Genomic DNA, 25,340 nt, shown 5'->3' on the forward strand with positions numbered 1-25,340 from the left:
AGACCCAAAGGGAAAACCCTCACCAGTCAAAGTCACATGGCTGTATGTGCCAGCCAAGGCGTCCCAACTAACCAAGGCAGTAGGTGACCACCATAATTTAGACAATGCCTCTGGGCAGCCAGGCCAAGGTAGTTTAGGAAATTATTTTGTCCATGAGCATTAAGCCACAGTTTTCACGCATGGGATAATAGGATGTAGTTTTCACACATGAAGGTATAGTATGTAACACACCACGTACCATCATCGTGTCATGGTACACCAGCCCCTATTCTCAATTTCTTTACAAATAACAGAAAAAAACAGAGCCAGATAGCACAGTACTGATCACACAAATGGATAGTTTATAGTCGACCTGTGTACATCAAACTTTGGAACACAATGGAGCACCACGTAAAAGATTACCTTCCTTTCCTTACCACCAATCACAGTGAGGAATACGTTGTTTACATTTTATCAATAAGTATCATTAAATAGAAAGATCACTATTGGTTCCGGCGGACGGTCCCGGTTGCATGATTTAGTTCAGTGGAATTTGGATATTAGTAATCCGTTTCAGGGTCATCTCCAATTACATTCCCGATCTGTAATTTACATTGTCAGCAATGGTCTACTTTCTGCATTGTGACTGGATCCCAGCAAGCTCCATCCTCGGAGCCAGCAGAGGAAAAGGATGGAGAAACACCCTTTCCCACCCAATAGAAGGGAGTCAGCATAAGGGAGAAAGTCAGCCTGTGGTAACCTACTCTTGGCAACCACCCTAGTAACCCAATAAATGCCTATTTGCTCCATTTGAAACAGCTGACCTAGCCACTGCCCCTCTAATGTCCTGGATAGCTTGGGCATTCTTGTAATCTGGAGACCTATTCTACATGCCTTCTGATTCCAGAACAACAGCCCACATGCAATTTTAATGAGAGGCATATATGTTTCTATATAACGTGCATGTAAGCACGTGTACATAAGCACTGTAAGTGTATCATAGGAAGTTCCTTTGTATATACATCTGTATGTTTGCGTCTATGTGGGAGGAATCAATCTGTATTTGAATGCTTCCTTCTCCTGCTTTTTTGGTACCTAGTAGGTCCATTTATTTTAGGAGGGATTGACGGGTGGGGGTGTGATGAGAGCAGTGAATATTTCCTCCTGTTCTCTCTGTGTTACAGAGGCGTGTGAATATGAAGTATGTCATTAAGTCATGATAACGAGTGGATACCGTGACACACTGTGCTGGTTAGACTGCTGTTGGCTCAGGTGTGTGGGCGTCAGGAACTCTTAGTAATCTGGGGATTGCTGTGATTTTTAAGCTGTGAGTCGGCTCTGACCTCTATGCAAGAAAAGCTACAGGAAAAGGAATCATATAGAAAGGAATAGGGAGAGGCATAAGGAACAGAACACTTATTTAAAATCATAGCTCGGGCCATATGGACAGGTTATGTGGACCTAAGAGGTTCCAGAGTAAGTACTGTAAGTTATTAAGAGCAAGATGAATATTTACGTCAAAACAATTAGTATAATGAGTAGATCCTACTTCAGCACCCCTTTCGGTATCCATGCATATACCCGTTTCAGTAGTACAGAAAATCAAAGCCAAACACATTCTGCAGAGCTAGAAACCAATGGTCTGATTAATGATCCATAATTATCAGTAGCAATAAATGCACGTGATACAAGATTTACTATATTCATTCTTATGCGTTGTGTGACATGCACTTCAAGGTTGGCTGGGCTTCTAGTCTGAAACATACAAATGCACACTAGATAAGGCTGAGTATTGAAATATGTATTTGCATACAAGAAAGTAATCTGCCAGGGCCTGCAGGCAGCCAAACCTTCAGGGGAACATATTAGTATGTAATGAATGGAATACAGCTCGTTAGTGTATTACGTGCAGACTGTTTTCTTTGAGCCCAACCTTTATTAATGTTCTGCAAAGTGCTAACCAAATGGGATTTTTAACCTTGTGTTATAAAGGAGTGAATGGAGGATCATTTCAGTCTCGCCCAGAATCATGTAAATGTGGTTTACTTATTAATACACATACAGGTGAGCATTGTGTTAAAAATATGTTATTTGTTGGCATAACCTCTTTAAATTAAAGTGAAGGTGAAATGTATATTTGTCTGTGGGTGTAGCAGCAACACGAAAAAACTAAAATGGGGCCTAGCTGCTTTTATATGCAGGCCAAAAATATACAGCATGTGTTTGTTTCCTGCAGGCTTAATGTGGGTTTTAAAATAACACTGGTTACTTAACAATCAGTAAGTAGATTAAGCATCAATGTCCCGCAAACAATATTCAGTGTTTAAAGACATACCATGAAACATAAAGCAAATCCACATGTCCAGTTATTGGTTTTAATTGTAAAATGAAGACTTTATTGGCAGGACGTCTCCTTCAGGGAAAGGTTAGCCAGTAGTGCAATGTTGCACTTGCCTGATGGGTTGCTCTGATTTGGTTGACTCCAACATACAGCCACTGAGGTATCTAGTATAACAAGGATTTTAGGCAGTGCTTATACCCTGACTAGATCCTGTGGTGACATAAGTATTGTTGTCAATGTTTTAGCCAGTTGAACTCTTCCTGTATTACATGTCTTTTGATATGTTAACAAGGGCACACCTACAGTGATTCAATATGCCTGTTGAATGGAAAATCTTAGTTCAGTTTCTCTCTGCCCACCATCCTGCATGGATGGGGTAATCGGTGGTGTGCTGGGTTATGTTGGACCTTTAGGTTGCAGGTTAGTCTTGGAAAGTGTTGCATTGTATGTTGGGCTGTCACTCATTTATTGTATGTTACTGTGTTTTTGTCTCTTATTAAATATCTGTTAAAGTAGACGAACCTTTGTGAGATATATTTTTATATTTGGTTAAACACCACAGATCCTTTCTCTGCATTTTCTTGAGGGTTTATATACAGTTTTTTTGTAAATTAATAGGATTGGACTTGATAGTGTGCACTGAAGGTGTTGTTTGGCAGACATTTTTGGATTCTCTTGATCTCTACACATGCCCTGTCTGGCAGCCACACATACTGGGCAAAGGTCTGCTGGTCCTTTTCTCTGAGACTGCCTCTCTATATTGTAGCAAGAGACTACATGTCAAATTTATCAGCCTGTGGCCATGGAGTGTCAGGGCCGGTTGTCAGAGTCCTGGCTGGGAGCGTTGAGGCAGGAGGGGCAATACTGTAGCCAAGGCAAGAGTAAGGCAATAAGTTCAGGGCAGGCAGCAGTCAGTAAGAGAAATCCAATAAATGAGCCAAAGGTCAAAGCCAGGGGCATCAAGAAACGGCACAGGGAAAAAACAAATGGCGACCGCACAAGGCAAGTACACCACAGCTTGTAAGACGATCAAGCACTGTTGAGTGTGAGAGGCGTACTTTTATAGTGTTCCTGGATTGGTGAGCTGGATGCTGGTGCGCAAACACTTCCCCTGGCCTGGTTTATACTATGTGGATGAATAGGAGAAACCTCTCCCCCTAATGCCAGTGACCCAGCACCCTTCTCTGAGTCCAGTGGGGTTGACACGCCCCCCCATGATGTTCTGGAGGTTTGGCACCACCCCCCCCGACGTGGTTTCCCAAGTACCGTGCTCAATATACCCGCCACGGGGGCCGTGCGAACTACTACTTGACTTGAGTATGCATCTGCCAGTACATGGAAACAAAGGTTGGAATACAGCACTCAGTTGTGAGATGGTGCACGAGCCAGGGTACCACCAAGTCCTTCAATATATCCAAAATAAAGAAGCAGATGCTCAGCACTCGAATGGTAAGGTGAGTTTATTTCACACAGGCAATGTTTCGAAACGTTGCCTGTTTGAAATAAACTCACCTTACCATTTGAGTACTGAGCATCTGCTTATTTATTCTGTCAGTACATGGACTTATCATTTAAACTTCCTATTGTAAAGTTGTATTTTTATTCAGCGTAAAATAGCTGATTTCATTGTTCAAGGCATTCAGTGCTATACAAATGGTAACATCATTTTCCTTTGTATGTGACATGACTGTTGCTCTGAATCTTTAGCTTTAGAGGGAAAACAGGAAGCCAATGTAGCTCAGGGAAAATCAAAACAAGTAACTTTATAGCAGCAACATTAGCAAAAACAAAAAGAGTATCTTCTTTTTCATATAAGGGGAATCTATAGTTCTAGCCTTCTCATTGAAGGAAATCAACATTAATGTTTTGTAACTACTAGGCTGTAACATTCACACAGCAAGAGGCAGCTGTCTCAGGTGGTGCAAGGTGAGGGGCACACTGAAGCACGCTGGTGGCAATGTCCCTGCACCTACTTCCTTCTGCTTTCTGAAACTAATGTGGTGGTAAAGAAGGAATCTATAACCCAGACTCAGGTGCCAAGAAGCCTAAGAACAACTGTGCATAATTATTTTATTACAAAGAATATATTTATTAATAATGGCATTCTGATTCAAGGGGATGTTTTTGATTCAAGGGGATGGCATTCTGATTCAAGGGGATGTTTACATGTTACATGTTTTTTGGAAGTCTCTGATTATAATGACCAAATAGCTCTGTTCGTTTTGTGAGGTTTTATTGGTTTATGTCTCAAGAAAAGAGAATAAAGGACATAACTAGGCAATGCTTCAGTCTTGAAGGGGTGTATTGACATACACTGTATGGACAGAAGTATTAGGACACCTGACCATTACACCAGCAGGGATTTTGATGACATTGCGTTTGTAAGGTCAGACAATGATGTTGGATAAGAAGGCCTGGGTAGCAATCTCTGTTCCAGTTCATCCCAAAGGTGTTTGATGGGGTTGAGGTCAGGGCTCTGTGCGGACCACTCGAGTTCCTCCACACCAAACTCTTCAAACTTCATCTTTATGGACCTTGTTTTGTACACTGGGGCACAGTCATGCTGGAATAACAAAGGGTCTTCCCCAAACTGTTCACAAGTTGGAAGCATAGCATTCTCCAAAATGGCTTAGCATGCTGAAGCATGAGATTTTTCTTGACTAAAACTAAGGGGCCCAAACCTTAATAATTAAGAGGCATGTCCCAATACTTTTGTCCAGTGCACAAAGCAAGGTCAATAATGACATGGTTGGATGAGTGAAACAACATGACTGAGCCCTGAGCTTAACCCCATGAAACACTGGCATGAACTGAAATGGAGATTGCGAGTCAGGCATTTTTGTCCAACATCAGTAGCTGATCTCACAAATGCTAATGACAAAGTCAATAGCAGGTACGTTTTTTTAGAGCACTAAATGACAAACTTAGGGAAAGCACCACCAAGGTAACATGGCTGTGAAGTGGTGTATGAAGAAGGGATTGGGGTTTTTAGAGAACTAGGCAAACTTTGCAGTCAGCTACAGACTGTATAGCAGGGATATGTTGCACTTCAATGATGAGTAGGATTCTGTACTGGGGAGAAGATGGTTAGAGTGTTGGAGGAGATTTTAAACTAGGGGTGATTATAAGGGGTGGTTAGTGTAAGCTCAGGTCATTGCTTACCTTTGGGAAACTGGTAAAGGAATAGTGGAATCAGCATAGATTAGCAAAAAAAGCTAAACTAAAACATGTTGTGACACATAGGCTGAAAAATAGCAGCTTGAGAGTGATGCGTACAAATGTCCACAATTTGGAGAATAAGATTACTGCATTAGTAACAAGAGATAATGTGGATTTATTGGCAGTTAGTAAGACCTGGTACAATGAGAAAAATGATTGGGATGTTGCCATACAGGATACATGTTAGGATACATACAGAAACAAAAGATGGCAGAAAAGGAGCAGTGGTTTCCCTTTATGTTAAAAATTGCTTATGTTAAACCTTACACAAAGTAAAGAGGAGACAGTTTGGGTAACTTTAGAACTTGGTAAATATGTGGTTGTCCGCATTGGTGTGATATATCGACCCCCTGGACACGCAGAGCAAAGGCCATATGCTAGTTTAAGAAATGACTAAGATGGTGATTAAATGTGAGGTTACCATTAAGGGGCCCAAGAGTAGAGACATCTCCCCACAGGGACTGTGCCTTAGGCAATTGATAGAGGAGCCAACAAGGAAAGAGGCTGTGCTGGATTTAGTATTTACAAACGGAGACTTTACTTTAGGATGTCACTAAAGAAGACAGTTCAGTGTGGTTTAATATAAAGTGAGAGATTGCATTGCACCAAACTAGAACTAAGGTGTTTTTTTATTTTTAGAAAGGCAGATTTTTCTAAAATTGAAAGATTTGTAGGTGAGTCTTTGAACTCTTGAAGAGTTCTTCTGCCAAAGGCAGCAGAACACTGCATTAAACTTATTAGTAAGAGTAAAAGAAAAAAGGAAACCATTCTTTTACTCCACAGATGTGGCAAGTATATTGAAGGAGAAGAAGCTAGCTTTTAGGAACTATAAACAGACTTAAAATGAGAAAGATGGGAGCAAGTATAACGCTGAACTTAGGGAGGCAAGGCACATTATTAGATGCCCCAATACAAACACAGAGGAGAAAAATTGAGAGGTTAACAAAACCATTTTAGATATAAAAAGTGAAAGAAGAAAACATAAACCAGGAATAATTAAACTAAAGACAAATTAAGGGAATTATAAAAATGAGGATAAAGATCTAGAGTGTTTAAATGATTACTTCTGTTTTTACAGAGGAAGATATAGGTGAAATAGGTGTGTTTACTGAGGAAAACAAAGAGATAGGAGATGTCAGAGAAACATTTAAATATGTAAAGTGATTTAACAAAGTACAGGAGGTAAGCTTATTTGAAAGGAGGCACAATGTTAGAACAAGAGTGCATGGCCTAAAACTAGAGGGTCAGAGCTAGATGTAATGTAAGGAAGTTCTACTTTAGGGGGAAAGAGAAGTTGATAAATGGAACTGTCTCCCATCAGAAGTGGTGGACACTAATACAGAGGGAATCAAAATATGCATAGAATATACTTTAAGCCATCCTCACTATGGGACAAGACCAAGGGCTGATTGCCATTGAATCCTTTAATCACATTTTAGGTTTCTGTTCTAAAACAAAATGAAAATGTATGGACTCCATAACAGTAGGATATATTTAAACAGAAGCCACAGGGGTTTACCTACTAAGCTATGAAATGCAAGTTAATTAAGGTGAGATTAATTTTTAGTTTACCTTTGGTAATGTATTGATACATCTTACCAAATTAACAATGCACTTTGCTGTGCAAACTCTGCTTTCTTCATGAGAAACTTGTTGAAGTAGGTCTTAACAAATCATAACATAACATAATTAAATTGGGGAAATTAAGTATTTCATCTCAACTCGTGTACAGCAAGTATGAGGCAACTCTTGGGGTTTGTTCTTGAGCCACCTTCCCTTATATGGGCCAGTATTAGAACCATTAGTCATTTAATACATCAGAGTCTGCATGGTAGACTACCTAAGGGTCTCAGGGCCAGGTCCTTTATATAGTTCCTAAGTTTGTCTACAACTTAACGGTTTATCCCCTTAAGGACAATGGGCGGTCCCATTGAAAACAATGCATTTTGAGCCCGTACATGTACGGGCTTTGTCATTTAATCCTGAGAACAAGAACACTTCCTTTCATAAAGGAACTAATTCTAATAAACATTATTGTTTATTCATATCACATGTGTTTCTGATGGATGGCCCCTGTTGTTTTTCTTGTCTATAGAAGTGCCTCCGGTTGAATCCTGATGCCCCAGTTTGGGTATCCAAGCAGCGCATTCTATGTACTCTTAACCACAGTCTAAAGGATGTGTTGAATTATGGACTCTTCCAGCCAGCATTTAACGGGAGGGCTGGTAAATTCCTTGACGAAGAGAGGCTGCTACGAGAATATCCACCTTCTCTGGCCACACCTGTACCATACCTGGAGGTAACTTTATATATATTTGGCCGTTCAACTGATCTAAAAAAAATCCATTATTATCATATACAATAAATACTGTATTGTATGAAAAAATAACTACAGCACAAGGTAGTTGAACTCTCTGTTATGTATGACATTAAAGTATGTTAAACAATGGTTGTACATCTGAAAGCACTAAATATAAGGATCCCAGAGAGATCTGCAAGTAGATAATGAGAATAATGTTCAATAGGAAATACCCCCCAAAAAACGTTTTTAGAAGTAGCTGAAGGTCAATGTTGGTCTTTGGTGTTCATATACCCAATAGCGGTAATGTTCAAATAATGATCAAACGTTATAAAAGGGGATGATAATTCATTGGTATCCAGTGTTGTGCAGAATAGATACACCTGAGACCATTCAGGTGTTACTATTGTTACTATTCAGACATTTTTCAGTAAGTTATATCTGACAACATATGAAATCAACAGGTCCTGCTACATTTACAGTTATGTTTGTTCATATCTTACATTGTAGAAAAGCAAATTAGTAAATGGGATTAATGAACAATTAACTTACCTGGGCAGGATTTCCCCTTTTATGTCTCCACAGTTTCGATATAAGAGAAGAGTTTACACCCAGACTCTGCTGGATGACAAGCAGTTTGCCAAGCTTCACACCAAGGTAAGCAGAAAAAAAAATATAAATTGATATGTTGAAAATAAGAGTATACATGTAAACCAAATAAAGAAATCCTGGCAAATACAAAAAACATAAGGGTACCTTCAGCTATATAGGATTCCTCAGCTAAGGATACTAAAATGGATAGCCTTGCCCTGATGTAGTATAACATAGTACCGTACACCTTGCAGGCAGGGGCTTAACTAGAAACCATAGAGCCTCGGAGTGAAAATTACCCCTGACCCCCGACCTCACCAAGCAACATATCCCATAATTACAGCTTTGCCCCCAAACAGCTTGTGAGTGCCACTTTTGCTCCCACACAGCTTACCAGTGCCACCTTTCCCCCAAAACAATTTGTATGTACCTTCTTTGTCCTCAAACATATTGTTGGTGCCCCCAAACAGCTTGTCTATGCCATCTTTGCCACCAACTAGCTTGTTAGTAGCCCAAACAGCTTGTCTGTGCCACCTTTGTCCCCAAACAGCTTTTCTGTGGCATCTTTATCCTCACATATCTTGCCACCAACTAGCTTTCTAGAGCCCCCAAACAGTTTCCCTGTGCTTTGACTAGCTTTGCCCCCAAACAGCTTATCTGTGCCTCCTTTGTACCAAGAAATCACACATTACAACAAGTGCAGTCCTACAAAACATGATGTATGGATAAATGAGACAATTAATTTTCAATATTTTGGTTTGTAATTTGCAAAATATAATTTAGCTTTCTGACCATATTGGCCCTTTAAACATTTGTCTACCTGAACGTATTCAATTTGCGCAAACTACAAGAAACCCATAGAAGGAGTGCAGAAAGTAGTGTTTCCTGGTACACTAGTTGTCTGGTAAACCCCATTCCAAGATTTGCATGTATAGCAATAAAATGATAAATACTGCTAATAGTGTCACGATGAAATTATTGTAATCAGTTTTGGGGAAGATCTACAAATCAAATTAGTTCAGTACTTTAGAGATGATTCCTATTACCTACAAAAAAATGCATTTTTTAGTTTTAGAATGGAGAAACATCTAGGTCTCATAAAAAAGGCTCACGTTTTATGATCTAATAACATTACTCAGTGTATTCCAGAGACATCTCTGTTTCATGAAAGTTGTAATTATAAAGCTTCTACAGAGAGACCCCTGGGCAATAGCTAATTATTTTGTAAGAGAATTCACTAGAACCATGTGTACCTAGGGATTCACCATTAGAGAAAGGTACATATAATCACCTCTGTAATTGTGTAGTTCTTATTTAATGTTTCATGTGCGTAAGAACTGCATTCCACAAAATGATTTCTTAAAGGTACAGTCTAATATCCTAAATTGTATTTATATACGTATGCATGGAACCCAATGCATTTTACTGCATGCAAGTTGATGCGGAATCTTTTGTTTTTGAAATTGAAAAATTAGACTTCTATCTCATATGTCTTCCCTCAACTGTCTCTACTGAAACTTTGAAACATTATGTGATTGGCTGCTGCTTTTCTGATTTCACTGGGATTTCGCTGCAATAGGAGTTCTACAGAACAAATACAAGAAGCTTTCAATTTAGGCAACTGGGAGGCTGAGTTAAACTAGACAGTAGAATTCCAATAATTTTAGTTTTTCATGAAAAGCCTATAATAGCTTGAAGCTGTTTTTTTGGGAAATCAAAATGTATTCATTTAGAATTGTAAGGCGGAAATACAAATAAAAGAAAAAAACAGTAAAAGAGATGCTTGAAACTTTTTACAGGACCTGCAGTGCAATATCCTCTGTAAAAGAGATTAGGCATACATCTGGAACTCAGTGTTTCAGGGGTTCTGTGGAAGGCAAAGAAGGACTCACTGGTTGCTCAGCCACTTCCTGCTTTTGTTGATGTTGCATCTATTGTTTCCCATACTTGCCTATTTTCACCATATAGCCCACTTGCAAACTAAAAATTCTGCTAAGATGGGAGTCGTGCCTGGAATGTAGTTCTGACCCTGTGAATATGCATAGCGTTTATCGACTGGCGATACATATAATTTCATGTGCTCTGTGAATAGGACGTTTTGAAGCGATATTTAGGAAGCATGTTAAGTGTAACAAGCTAATAATTAAGAATGACAACATTAATTTCTCGCATTCTTGGTATGGTTTAACTGAAATGCTATTTTGGAATCTTTCAATGGGTTTGGGCCCCTTACTTTCAGTGAAGGAAAATCTTAATTCTTCAGCATACAAAGACATTTTGGACAATGCAATGCTTTCGGTTTTGTGGGAACAGTTTGGGGAAGGCCTGCACAGAGCCCTGACCCCAACCCCATCAACCTCCCTTTGGGATGAACTGGAATGGAGATTGTGAGCCAGCCCTTCTAGCCCAACAGCAGTGCCTGACCTCACAAATGCTCTACTGGATGTATGGGCAAAAATACCCACAGAAACACTCCAAAATCTTGTGAAAAACCTTCCAAGAACAGTTGAAGCTGTTACAGCTGTAAAGGGGGACCAACTACATGTTAATGTCTATGTATGTAGAATGCAATGTCATCAAAATCCCTGTAGGTTTAATGGTCAGGTGTCCCAATAGCCATATCTCCCCTTTCCAGTGCAAGCAACAGTAGGGACATTATCCCGGTTGCTAATATAAGTGCCAGCGATGTAATTTCAAGTCTCATGTAACATGTTATGCACACAAAAAAGTGATTTCACAGCCAAAATATTATTATAAATATAAGAACTGAAAGTAAACTTTTTATTACTGAGAAACCAAGCAGAAAGCTGCAGCTTTTGGCCAAAAACAAACAACTTAAATTGTGGCTTTAGTGAGGGACTAAAGCATTGTGTTTTTGCTTTATTGACCTACAGCTCAATCTAATGATCTGTCTAAACGTTAATTTGTGCTAACAGTGGTTGAAAATGCATGGTATGAAATTCCACTCCCTGACTAATCCCTAAACACTGATTGAGGATTCTAGACTGCGATCACTAAAACAATGCTACATGGAAATCAATAGAAAACAACTTTTACTAAGTGATTCAAAGGAGTACACAGAGTAGCTAGACTGAAATAAATACGAAAGAAAGAGAGAAAGAAAGAAAGAAAGCTGAAATAAACACAGAGACAAAATAACAGTGTCCCTGCCAACACATGAACTCTATCATTTAAAATATACCACTCTTTTAGGAGTTACACAGATTTCTTACCACACCTCATTCATAGGCACTTCCGTAGGGATGATTTATTCTATTATATTTTAGTTCTAATCCCAATATGTGACACATGAATGTAATTATGTTATTGTATTTAGAACGTGACTGTATTGGTTTATACAAATATTATCTGCAAATGCATTGACACATCATTTAAGAAAAAATATGCTCACTCTACCACATTCTAGCATGTAATGGGTCAAATATACCATTGGCTTTATTTATCTAAGCACAAACTGACCTGGACTAAAGTAGCACTTGCACCAGAATTGCCCTAGGATATGGCACAAGGAAACAGTGGCCCCGAACACATTTGGCAGAAAGCACACTCAAGGCTCGCTGTCAAGTCCTGTCCAATACATATTCATCAAAACAGACTAAACAGAGTCCATGTTTGAAATATGGTAAAGAGTTTTGTGCAGAGTGGCTGCTGTCCACCAGGCATTGAGCTCCTGGCTTTGAGTGGCTATGTGCAGAACTCTTACCAATTTTGAAAGGTGCCATACTTTAGTATACAGTGCAAACAGAAATGAACAATCCAGGTCAGAAGGTAAATGCAGGAAACAAGCAAGGTCAGGGTCACAAGCACAGCAGCAAATGAGTAACAAGCCGAGGTCAGGGTCACAACAACAAAACAAGCCACGCTAGTAGATCAGGATGAAATAGTGTTGCAGCCCTGAAGTGCAGCAAAGGCTGGTTAATAAATTGCTGCTAATTAAGAATCCAGACACGTGAATCAATTGAGCTGTTCCAGAACCGTCCTTCAGAGCCAGGGCAGGTAATCTTGAAACTCAGAATAGAGATTCCTGGTGGCACAATGGTTAAGGAAAAGTTCTAGTAGCCACCAGGTCCAATACCCAGTAGGACCTTACAGAAGCTCAATATGATAGTTACATGTATCTATCTGAGACAAATACTATGAAACAAAGGCATAAAACATTAAGGAAAGTATCCTGATATTGATCTTTGTAGCTGCAATTTCCATTAATTGACCTTACTAATTCAAATTACTAATTTTCAGCCTAAATCAAACTGCCATCTATATGCACTACAAGATTGCTCAATATACCAGTAAAAACATTGTTAAATGTATCGGTGATTCCCATTTCTGTAAAGGTGCAGTGCATTATATCATCTTAGTAAGCACTCACCTAATGCCTTAAAAATACAAAGACAAACAATGGTACAGTCAAGTTTAATGGCACTTTACAGTCTTTTTATATCACACTATATTGTACGTCATTTTTGTACGTCAGTGTAGAATCAATAAGGGGGAAACGCAACAGCAATTTTAACAAATATACATTTCGAGTAAAGTGCTGGAGTATCACAAAAGGGAATCAGTTATATAGTTATGTATCCTACGTTTTGCAGGGCCGCCCTTCACCCGAGCTGCTTAGCAACACGTGAAATGTATATGTCATAGAAAAATTGTAACTCCAAAGTGTTTTCATTATATATATATATATATATATATATATATATATATATATAACCAAATATAAAGCAATGTATTAAGAGAAGCAAACAAAAGCAGGTCAATCCTATCCTTCAATGTGTGCTTGTCGACTCAATACATAAATACACACAGCCATACCTGGCAACAATGTAATAGTGCAGCAAGTGGCTATAAGTATTAGGGGCAGTTTTTATCCCCAGTCTCTTTATGGAAACTTAAGGACTTACTAGGCTGAAGCTTCTTATGGGAACTTACAATCATTAGTAGAAGGGGAAAATATCAGGTCTGACGTTTGCAGCCGTAAAGTGACCCATTGAAATGAATGAGTGGGGAGGTCTGACTATGTACAGACATTTGAACTAGTTGTTACACGAAAGGTGTAAGCCCAGTCACAACGTAAATGAAAAGTCCCAAAATAAAAAGAGAAGATTCCATTAAATGTGTTAAATGAAGCAAAGGATACAGGCAGCCTGGGAATGGATCCGTCTTAATGCGGGAATCTGGAGAGATTAAAGCCTGTACCTAGTTTACATTATATTTCTTAAAGGAATGGCTATATAAGATTACTAATGCTTAAACGCTTGCATTTTTAAGTGTTGTAGCATTGTTATTAGAAAAGACAATTTTGATGCTTAAATGCATTATATTTCAAATTATAGCTACATTGAATATGCATCTGTGGTGCTAAGAAAGATACCCTTTGATGCCCTTTGTTAAAAATGTGTGTTTTGGATGATCATTTGTGACAGTTTTCTCATTGAATGAGTCACTGCGTAATACACGCATGTATTCTGTATTTCTATAGAGGATGAAAGCACTGAGTTCTGCATTCAGATTTTACCACATGTCCTTTTGTAAATACAACTGCTGAGTGCATACATTTATCTCAGCTAATTAATGCACCAAATAGCTCACGTTACATAGTATCATACACAATAATAAAGTGGTACAATGCAACATATTGCCACATTATCTCATTACAGAATAAAGTGCTATTTCAATATAGTGCATTTACAATTATAATGACTTTAAGAATTGTGCATGCCCTCTGTTTCTAAAAATAACTATTTGATTTCTATAGGGAACTCAAAATAACTCTTTTGTTTAGACATAATTCCTTGTGTATTATTATACCCAGTGATCATTGCCATATTACTGCAATATACAGAAAGGCAATGCCCAATGATGTGGCGTACATTGATGTCACTGTAAAAGAGAGCACTTTAAATGTTGCAGCATTCCTTATGTGATAATATTAGAACCTAATACTAATATGGTCTCCATCTGTTGTCCATTTTAAACACAATTGGAGGGACTTTGAATTGCAATAAAAGACTAAATCAATTAATACTGGTTGTTTATTTAAAATTTGATCAGTCAGCAAATGGCGAAGTCACAGTCACATCTTCTGATAGCATTTTCATATTTCATGAGATAATCAAGGTAATTTAGCATGTATTAAAATCCTGGGTATATGGAACATTCAAGTATTACATTTCAGCAGGAACCAGCTGGGGCCCAGTGCATCCTCTCCATCTTTAATCACAAGAATGTGTGCAGAACAAGGAATCTGCTTTGTTATTCTGATTACTGTTTGGCCGACTCTTGCTCAACTTGCATGGATTTATTCTTCCAACAACTATATTCCGATACTAATATGTACAGTATCTTTGTGCCTTTAAGAACCCTCTGTTCTATCCATTCTTATGACTTTTTTTGTTTGTGTACCTTAATGTTCTTTCCTTTACATAGCGCTGTTAATGTGTAAAGAAGTTTAAATATAAAATAAGTAAATATGAATAATCAAAATTTTGAGCATAATACACAATTGTGTGGCTGCTCCATCCTTAACAGCGGCACTTTTACCTATTGTATAATACATCATAACGCCCTCTAGCTTATAAGCTTGTTTTTACAGCATGTTCAGCATGGCTGTTTTCAGATAAGTATAAGATATAGGATGTTTTATGCCCCATGTTTAGACAAATCAAAATCTTGTGAATTTTATTTTGGTCATAAGATGAAAACACCACTCTTTCTCTGTTTCCTGTTTGATACTTATTCTTTGATCTCTCTTCACACACTTGTAGGGGAATTTGAAGAAGTTCATGGAGTATGTTCAACTTCAGAACCTTGAGAAGGTGTCTCGGCTGCTGGAGAGAGGTCTAGATCCCAATTACCAGGACCCAGACACAGGGGGTAAATTACCTTGCTCTTTGGTTTATGAATCACATAAATACAGTGTTTACAAAATTACGGGCACATGAGAAGTTGATTAGTTTTTACTAAGCCATGGTGGACAGTCATTGCATAACCTGATGTTGTCAGCATGTCTTACAACCTTTAGTCAGCCATATGAAATCAAGGGGTTTGGTTTAATGAACCATCTAAATGTTAATTTGTGTTAATTGTGGTTGAAAATATAAGCTACATTGAAAATAATTGGAAACAACTGCACCTATTCAATTGGGTGCACTGAATACAACTTAAATTGTTACTGCCATGCTACGCATTTGACACAAAGCTCTGGAGTGGAGACTGGAGTAGTCGGTCAGACCAGTGGAACCCCAAGGACCCTAGAAGAAGAGGTGTTATTTGCCCTTTAACCATTTGCCACACAGGTTGAGCCCTTGGGTTCTTGCAGATGTGGGTCTTGTGATGATGCTGCCAGATCACAGGGAACTAGGCAGTTAAACAAACACGAGTAGTTAGGCAAGCTGTAGTTGGGACCGGAGAAAACAGGATAGCAACAAATGAGCCAAGGTCAGGGCAGGAGAAATCTGGGTATTTGAAGGCCAAGCCAAGTTCACAATACCTGAGAGTAGAATAGCTAGCCAGGTCAGATAAGTCAACATCAAAAGGATGAAAACATATCCTAGTGTGTTTGGAACGGTATTGTTTGTCTCTTGATATAGTTAACTTATAGATTTGATACATTTCTAGGCTATCTGCCAGAAAAACATAAATTATCTGTTAAATTAATCACATCAACTTTATACATTTAAACAGCTTGCTATTAATGTATACATATTAAATGTCTTGGTATACGTCTTGTGATGTAATCCTTTTGTTTGGCTTCACCAGTTAAGCAGTGATACATTTTGTCATGTAAATATTCCTTATTTGTGAAAACCTACATTAAAATAAATGGAACATGGACTTCTGCCAACACAGGTAACATTGATACATTGAAGTAAACTGATATAATACGCAACATGTAGGCAGAGTGTACCTGCTATTCATAAATGTCACGTTATTTTTAGTGATGGGGCACGCTAACTTTTACTTGACTTTTCACCCCCCTTTAATAACACTTGTGTTTAGAACAACATAATTACCAACATTGACTTTACATCCTTTTTGTGATTTGGCTTCATATTTTGTGCCATTTTATGTATGTATGTATATGAAGTTTTGAAATCCTTAGAAAATAGTCACATGCAGTATGTGCCTTTTTATGCCTTTGCATAATGAGTTTCCTGCGGCTAAGTTGAAGTCCATTATGAATAAAATAGCTTAAAAACTACAGCACAGCTAAAATACATTAATAGAACAAACCAATTATTATACTGTACTCTGAATTATAGTTTTCTTAATATGACTTGTATACCTTACACTTGTAGTATGTCATTCTTTAACCTTTTGTTGGCTCTTATTACTATTCGAGATGGCTAAGCATTAAACAATTGTTTGTCCAAGGCAAGTGGAGCTGATAAGTACTTCCCGTGCCTTCACCAAACGCCTTTGCCCCCAGCTGTTTGGCTCATATGGAATGGGAAATGTAGGAATGTTGTATCTAGCACATGCTGTCATTACTTTAATCTTCTTTACAGAGCCTTTCTACCAGGAAAATCCCCCGTACTTCGGTTTATTTTCACTCTCCAGTCATCATTAGCACAGTTGCTTTCCAACATAAATTGGAAAGTTAATTAAGTTTTGTTTTAGAATTACACATCTAGTTTTTAGTTGAAGAGATTACATTAACTATTGTTGTTTAGGCCCTGTGGGATAGAGGTAATGTTATCATCCAGAAGAGCTACTAGGGGAGAACTAAAATCCACCCATTATTAACACACGAGGATAGCCCTGACTCTTCATCTCATCCCTTCTACCCTCATCTAAGGAACAGGACTGGGAGAGCTCCAGCAGAGCAGTCCTGGGAAGTTTGCATTTATGATCATGAGTATGGGCTGTACAAATATTAACCTGTAGATGAAAGTATATGAATGGCAAAATAAACCAAAACCTTTAAAACTTTATTCAAAGATGACAAATGCACGCATTTACATACAAAATGAAAATTGAATGTTACATTACTCTATCTTAACCAGCAGTAATATGAAATGTTGTTGATAAATATTGCCCCAGAAGGGAATGTAGTTGCTGTCAATATTAATTTACACTATTGTATAAAACACTGTAGTTTATGCTTATTTTAGAGATGCAATTTTGAGTAATGGATGCCCAACCACAACCTGCTTTTTTTACCTTTGCTCAATGTTTTCATATTAAATTCAGGTATATTGGTTCAATATCTAAAGTGCACTCCAGTACTTTTCTAGTATTCTCTATCTAGTCAGTTGTCTCTAGTGCAGTTCAGTAGTTTTCATTCAGTGTCACCTAAGTAGGTCAGTTGATTTATCTTTGTATTTAAAGACAAGTTCAGTACTTTTATTTGATATTTTATCTGGTACAGCAGTGTAGCATTTATTCCTAGAAAATTTGTATTTTTAAATGATTTCAAAGCAATTTCTCTATGGCCTGACAGGTATTGATCTGTATAAAGCCTAAGGTTTTAATACACTTTAAACTCTGACCTACTTCCTCACCCAATGCTAATTACTTTATTTGAAGTATTTATTATTTGACATCTTATTATTATATTTTATTTATATAGTGGCAACAGTTTGCACATTGCTTCTTACGGTTCATATGTTCAAAGGCTATGACAAAACTAGAACTTACAGACTAAGACAAACCAGTACATTACTTTGTCTTCCGTTTTTCTTAATTGCTACAGTATTTAATTTACTAGTTATAGTTTCTATTCAGTTAGGTATTTTATTCAGAATAACTTTTTGATATAATGTGCAATTAAGCAGTCTAGGTTCTATATGTATTATCTAGGTCAGTAATTATCGTTGAACTACAGCACACTAGATTTTTTTCACTATTTAATACTTACTCACATAGTTGATTCATATTTTAGAAGCATTGTTCTATACTCGCAATCCACTCAATGTATTCAGTAAATAACACATAACACTTGCTTCCCCAAAGCCCAAGATTTACTAACTATTGACTAACATTGATGTGTAATTTCAAGATTGTACTTGAACAAAAATCCCAGGCTTATACCATATATGTGCTAAGTATTTCCCCCATCTTATTATCTTTGGTTGAGTGTGATAACTTTTATTGAACCAACATAGAAAAAGAGGTTAAATTAGATGAGCTCTTTTCTTCAGATGAAGACTCAATTTTCTCTTGGTTGACTATGGCTGTATATTTTTTTTTTATTTGCATGTTTTTTTCCCCAAACATAATGGTCTTTAGTATTAAAATAAAACCATCTCTCAAGATGAAAATAGGATTAGCATTTGCTTTTCTGAACCATTATATTTTGGCTTTTACCTATAAGCGGTTCTGTTCTTCATATATGTCTTCTCTTGCCGACAGAGTGCCCTCTGACACTTGCTGCACAGTTGGAAGGGGGTGCAGAACTGGTAAAAATTCTGCGCAGTGGGGGAGCACACCTCGATTTCAGAACCCGCGAGGGACTAACGGCTCTGCACAAAGCGGTCCGATACCGCAACCATGCCGTACTCATGGTGAGGTTTAAAAAATGAAAAACTTGTTTTGTGGGAAATGATCGGGGAGCCAGAATAGTTCATGGTGTTTTAAGAAAGAAAGTGGCAAGGTTGGACTAGATTTGCATGTGTATTTATCCTGCTCTTTCTATATGCAGTGTTTCCTTACTTTTTCCTCTTCCTTTTTTTTAACCTTGTTATAATATAATAATTTCCCCCCATACTTACAGACCCTCTTAGATTTGGGTGCATCGCCTGATTATAAGGACAGCCGTGGTCTGACCCCACTTTATCACAGCGCCATGGTTGGGGGTGATCCATACTGTTGTGAGCTGCTGCTCCGAGACTATGCCAGCCTGGGGTGTGAAGATGAAAATGGCTGGCAGGAGATCCACCAGGTGAGACCACAAAGGCTGGGTGAATACAGCAGAGGTGTAATTCATTTTAATGCTACCCTCAGGTTAAAACAAACCCTGATCTCTGGCAATATATATGTGGCTGTAGAAGGTATAAACCACTGTAGGTGATTGTAAGGTAGAAGGCAAGGAAACAAAATTAAACAGCAAAACTTGTGATTTAAGTGTAATTCAGATACAAAGTGCTTTAGTTCTTATGGTGACCAGAATTGTTCTTTAGATGGCTACATAACATTTTACCTGAATATGAAAGTGGCTATGTATTTTGTTGGGATGACTATACGATTAATGGTCAGTAGAAAGCATAGAAAATGCAAATTGTTATTGGTACTAATATAATGTGTTGGCAAATTAGCAATGGTTATTTCACTAATGCAAATGATAGTGACCTTTAAAAAATCATAACATTATGATAAAGTTATAAAAAAATCATAAATTTAAATGAAACAAAATAACTATGACAGAAGAGCAATACAAAGGGCAGTATATACAGGGGACAGATCCAAGAAATAGAGCACCATGATACCACAGGATCTGACATCTGTAAGATGTTAGCTTTATGGAACGTATTTTAGGAATTGAAATATACCTTGTAAGTATACAAATTAGTTTTTTTTCCAAAGAAAGTTCACAGTGTAAGGGAGGTGACAATGCAGAAGGTGCATGCTGACAGCTTGTAGGAAATATGTAAGACTATAGACAGGACAGTAAAAGGGGGCGAGTGGGACAAACAGTATATAAGGGTACTGTTAATGTTCAATTCTTTGTTTTTTTTAAATCTTATCTGTTGTCTACTATGTTTCCACTCTTTTTGCTGCATGCCTAATTTTTAATGTTGTTTTTAACAATGAATGAACATATGTCTCCCTGTATTTTATTTATTCTCTACCTATCTTATCCACTATCTTCGTTTCTGTATTCTACTCCTGTTTGGTGTCCCCTGGCTTTCCCGATGTTCTTGGCTCTCTGCTTGGCTTCGTGTCTTCTGATGGCCGTCTGTGCCCGTGTTAATTATTCTTTCCAAATATGGTTGCGCACGTAAATGCCATTCACTTTCCTTTTCGTCCTGATGTTATATCTTCTTGCATCCCCTTGGTGCTTCCCTTCCCCATTTCTGTTTCTCAGGCTTGCCGGTATGGTCATGTTCAACATTTGGAGCATCTTCTGTTTTATGGAGCTGACATGAGAGCACAGAACGCTTCAGGGAACAGCGCTTTGCACCTGTGTGCACTTTACAACCAGGTGACACAACTACATAGCATCATGTGATGTAACTAGCAATTAAGAGATTTGAGCTCCTGTTGTGTGCTTTGTGAAATATGAAATGGAAAATATTTTACAGGCTTTTCTGGACTTATACAAGCAAAATGCGAGCAGAAACATCCACCAGTGCCAATTGTTTGCTGCTAAATTATATTTATTATAATTATATTTATTATTATAAACATAGTATCAGACAGCATCCTAAAAGAACTATAATCTGAAGTATCAAATATTAAGCCCTATTAAGGCTTATTTATGTTAATACTTACCCCTGATAATACAAGAGGTATAGAGCTACTTGAAGATACAGCTCAGCCATAATTAAAAATGTCTGAACATCCTGCTGTCACTTTTCATCATAATCTGCGGATCCTTTAGGAAACGTAAATAAGTACCTGCTCGAACCACTTCAAATCTACATCCTTATTGAGTTCTTTATTTGAGTTAGTGGGGTTTTTTCGGATCAGCAGGCTGTCTATTTCTCTGTGTATTACTGTTTTGCCCACTTTTATTTGTACCCACCTAATAAGGATATTGCCTTTCCAAGATATTATATATTTGTATTCAAGCACTATACTATTTAAAAAAAACCTGGGTTAAAGGTCTGTTGAGTGCTAATAGTGGATCTTCTGCTGAATACATCTAGCACAGCTTGGTGTAAGCGCCTACCTGAGAAACTCATGGCAGCATTTCAATTTTCAGACTTTATGTAACAGCTTTACAGAAAGCACATTCATGTTCTTTGTATTAACTAAGCCATCCGTACTTCATCTGTGCCGAGTGATCTCAAACTTTCCTTACACCTAATTATATCACTTAGGAAAAAGAAATGGAGAACAAAATAACATTTTATTAATGTACTTAAATATTTGAGCTCTGATGCCTTCAATGAAATAGCTCCAGTTGTACAACCAATTGGTTGATTAGCGTGTGCCTGATATACACTGTATGGACAAAAGTATTGGGACACCTGACCAATACACCAACAGGGACTTTGATGATGTTGCATTCTAAATACGTAGACAGTAATATGAAGTTGGTCCCCTTTTGCAGCAATAACAGCTGCCACTCTTCAGGGAAGGATTTCCATGAGATTGTGATGTGTTTCGGTGGAAATGTTTGCCCATTCATCCAGTAGAGGATTTGTTTGGTTAGTTACCAATGTTGGACAAGAAGGCCTGACTAGCAATCTCCAATCCCGTTCATCCCAAAGGTGTTTGATGGGGTTGAGGTCAGGGCTTTTTGCCGGCCTGTCAAGTTTTTGCACTCCAAACTCATCCAACCATGTCTTTATGGACCTTGCGTTGTGCACCACTATATGACAGTGACTATACGTGCAATTGCAAGTAAAACACACAAAGAGGCTTCAAGAGCATTGTCAGAATGCAAGATCAAATATGAGTGACCAGTTTTCTCATGGACTTAGTTATACTCTCTGAATTTTAAGGAACCGAATGTGGATTAAGATTATTGGGCCATGTTATATATATAACAACCTTAGAACAATTTTAAGGGTCATATGTTTTATTCAACTTTAGAAATAGATTGTCCTTCTGATGATAACATTTCAGTTTTCCATTCTTTGATCTAAATGCCTTTGTGCCTGTAACAGGAGAGCTGTGCTCGGGTTCTTCTCTTCCGTGGGGCAAGTAAAGAGATTCGGAACTTCAACAACCAGACTGCATTCCAGGTAAATGTGCACACGCATACTGCAATGGTACTATCCACTGCTACCAGCCCTGTGTCCAAATGATTTGAATTTCTGCTCTATAACTTTACATCAGTCATGCCATAGTTTTTCAAACACACATATACATTTCAGAGTGCAAAACAACATTTTCACACTACCCTATACACAAGTATTCTAAACAATATACAGTGACACTACATATATGACACAATACAGTGACACAACGGTATACACATACATACCATACAAAGGCACACTTCCCTATACAGAAGTATACTAAACATTACACAGTGAGCCTACCCTATGCACATGCATGCTAATTTGTACACAGATGCACCACCCTATATACATGCAAACTACGCAATGCACATTGACAATGCCATAGACACACATACATCCCATTTTATCTGGGATCTGGTCCAACAGTTAATTACCACTTAACTCCAATAAAATTTTACAAGCATCAATTGTTGGACAATTGGGTGAGATTCCAAGTGATTCCAAATTGAATCTGAATGCACAAGTCTAAGCATTGTACATATTGGTCCTGGTAACCTGAAATCAGATGTTCTTTTTGTTTCGACAATAACAGTATAAATTCTGTGCAACAGCAAATAAGGAATAGATGTGTTTCATAACCCTGCAGATCACCTCAACACACACTTCCCATTCAATGTTACGTTGCCAGTTAAAGATCTTAACACATTTTGAGCATGACCCTAACAGAGTGAGAGAGTGTCATTCTGAGTTGTTACAAGGACACCTGCCTTCCTCGCAGCCTTGTGATGAGGAGATAATCCATGTCCATCTAGATCATCCACTAATCTGGATTACTGTCAGCCTGGTGTTAGGGCCCCTCCTAGAATTGCCATCTGGTGAAGTAGAGCGGCTCATCTCACATACTAATTTTTACAAATGTATGCGTGAGTTTAAAATTAGTGTATGTAAATAGGGTTCACATAAGTTTAATAGTATAGGTGGTATACCCGTATGTCTAACAGCAGCTATATCATGCATGGAAGGACTTGGGTGCATAATTAATGTTTATGTGTGCTCTCGTACATTTTTAATATGACTTGCATGCATTAGTAATGAACACTCAGACTTTGCGCAAGGATGATCCTGCAGAAAGATTCTTCAAATCCTTGCTTCAAGTGGCTCTTCTTTGAAAATGCTCATTTCCCTTTAATAGGAACCCAGCAGCAACGTAATACGTGTTAATTTGACATATGTGTTTCATAAGCCTCTTTGCACAGCCTATAAAAAGTAAGCCTAGCTACCTAGTACACAAACAGACGAGCCTTTCTTTGGTCATTGGAAAATTTGGACGTTTTTTGGATTGTATTTTACTTGGGCGCTGCCATAAACCCGACCCTGGGCAACGCCTCCCACTGCAGCCAGCATCCTGAATGCTTTATAAGACGATGTGGGCCTTTAAGGCTTGAAGCACTGGGATATAATGTCTTTTAGGTGCCCAACAGCCTCCATATTGGAAGTAGACCGGTTGGGAAGATTAAAGATCGCCCTGATAACCATTATGCAGCAGGACATCACTGAGTGTTTGGGCTGATGTGATCAACAGGCAGCATTTACAGCATAATCATATTCTGTTTGTGCACTTTGTATGCGATCCCTGAATGCAAAATGCACTGAGCATTGTGTGTTTTGGGCCACTATATTACTGTTCCATATAAAATATGACTGCCTTGCCAGGGCTGCAGGGATAACCATCATTGTATTCACTGGTGTGTGGGCATTTTATTATAGTGTTATAGTACTGATAGTTCAGAATTTTTTTATGTGAGAGCCTTCTTCTCCTAATGAATAAGCTATGTAATCACCCAGATTCGCACTTATTCTTGCAGATTAATTTATACTGTATTTCTTTCTTTTCAATTTCTGAAACAGATGTATTTGCTATAAAAACCCAACATATACAAATATTAACTATTATTGTAAAAATAAATCCCTCTATTGCATACGTGTGTAGGTGGGCTGTGGGTGTGAATCCATTATTCAGTTTATATATATCCTAAAAAATATGATTAAAGTGACCTGTCTGTAACAAACATCCTTTACTGTTCTGTACTAAAGTAAGTGTGAGTAGAATAAACTGCAAGGTATTGCTTAAACAGGAGGTTACAGGTAAGGGGGCAAAGGGGTAATGGGAAACATTCCAGATTATCACAGAGGAATATTACTCCCCTAAGTGTAATGTGACAATGGACCAAAGGAGAGACACTTTAGAACCAATTAATTGATTTAATGAACTGATTTGTTTCGTGATTTGTGAACTGATTTTTTTTGCCCATTTTGATATCTTTTTTGATAACTGATGTCATATTAATAATGAATTGTTATTGTGCAATTAATTCACTACATTGATTTTACACGTTAGCGTGTAATAAATTAATATATGTGCTTGTTTGGAGGAGCAAAGAAGAGGGACTTTTTTTGCATGAATACATTTTTATTAATTTTGAATCGGTGCTTCAGAGTGTTTTTTCATGAAGGTTGTTCTCTGGTAGTTTGTTATTTAAAACCACAGTGTTTAAAGATTTAATATTAAACACCTTAGCACCTCCCTCTGAGTATTATTAGGATTTTTTTTTTTTATTATTGAGAGCTTAGGTTTATGAATATTGGTAAGGCGCTTGTTCCATTATTACATGTTGGCACATTCCAGATTATCCCTGATCTTAATACCTACACTGACATACAACGCATTAATCATGGTTTTTCCATTTGACTTTTTCACTTTAGCGATGCTAGAAAATGTAGCTCTTATTTTTGTTGTACTCTATGCAGAGCCATCATGCCACCACATCACATGTTTTAAATTGGTGGGATCCCCAGGGATGTTTATGGTAATAGATAGATAGAGATGAAGTGCAATGTCTAGTACTAAAGGCTCATGTGCTGTCTACTAAACCAATGCAGGTAGAGTCTAGGAATTTGTGCAACCTTCGCTTTCATCCTATGGTAGGTTTTCAGTGGAATCTCTATTGCTAAGCGATCTTTAATAATGAAGGAA

The 25,340-nt window shown here is 37.9% G+C and overlaps 1 protein-coding gene across 1 annotated transcript in view; it reads left to right on the top strand.

The window, feature by feature from the left end:
- Positions 1-25,340, top strand: part of SHANK3 (SH3 and multiple ankyrin repeat domains 3) — a 98,276-nt gene that overhangs the window by 16,830 nt on the left and 56,106 nt on the right. The window contains exons 2-8 of the mRNA XM_053461792.1: positions 7,635-7,838; positions 8,424-8,495; positions 15,218-15,326; positions 18,807-18,958; positions 19,168-19,335; positions 20,479-20,595; positions 22,229-22,306. Of these exons, the coding sequence (XP_053317767.1) occupies positions 7,635-7,838; positions 8,424-8,495; positions 15,218-15,326; positions 18,807-18,958; positions 19,168-19,335; positions 20,479-20,595; positions 22,229-22,306 (900 nt within the window). The remainder of the gene's footprint in view (positions 1-7,634; positions 7,839-8,423; positions 8,496-15,217; positions 15,327-18,806; positions 18,959-19,167; positions 19,336-20,478; positions 20,596-22,228; positions 22,307-25,340) is intronic.

This window comes from Spea bombifrons, chromosome 4 (assembly GCF_027358695.1).
Source record: "Spea bombifrons isolate aSpeBom1 chromosome 4, aSpeBom1.2.pri, whole genome shotgun sequence".
In the NCBI taxonomy this organism is placed as follows: Eukaryota; Metazoa; Chordata; class Amphibia; order Anura; family Pelobatidae; genus Spea; species Spea bombifrons.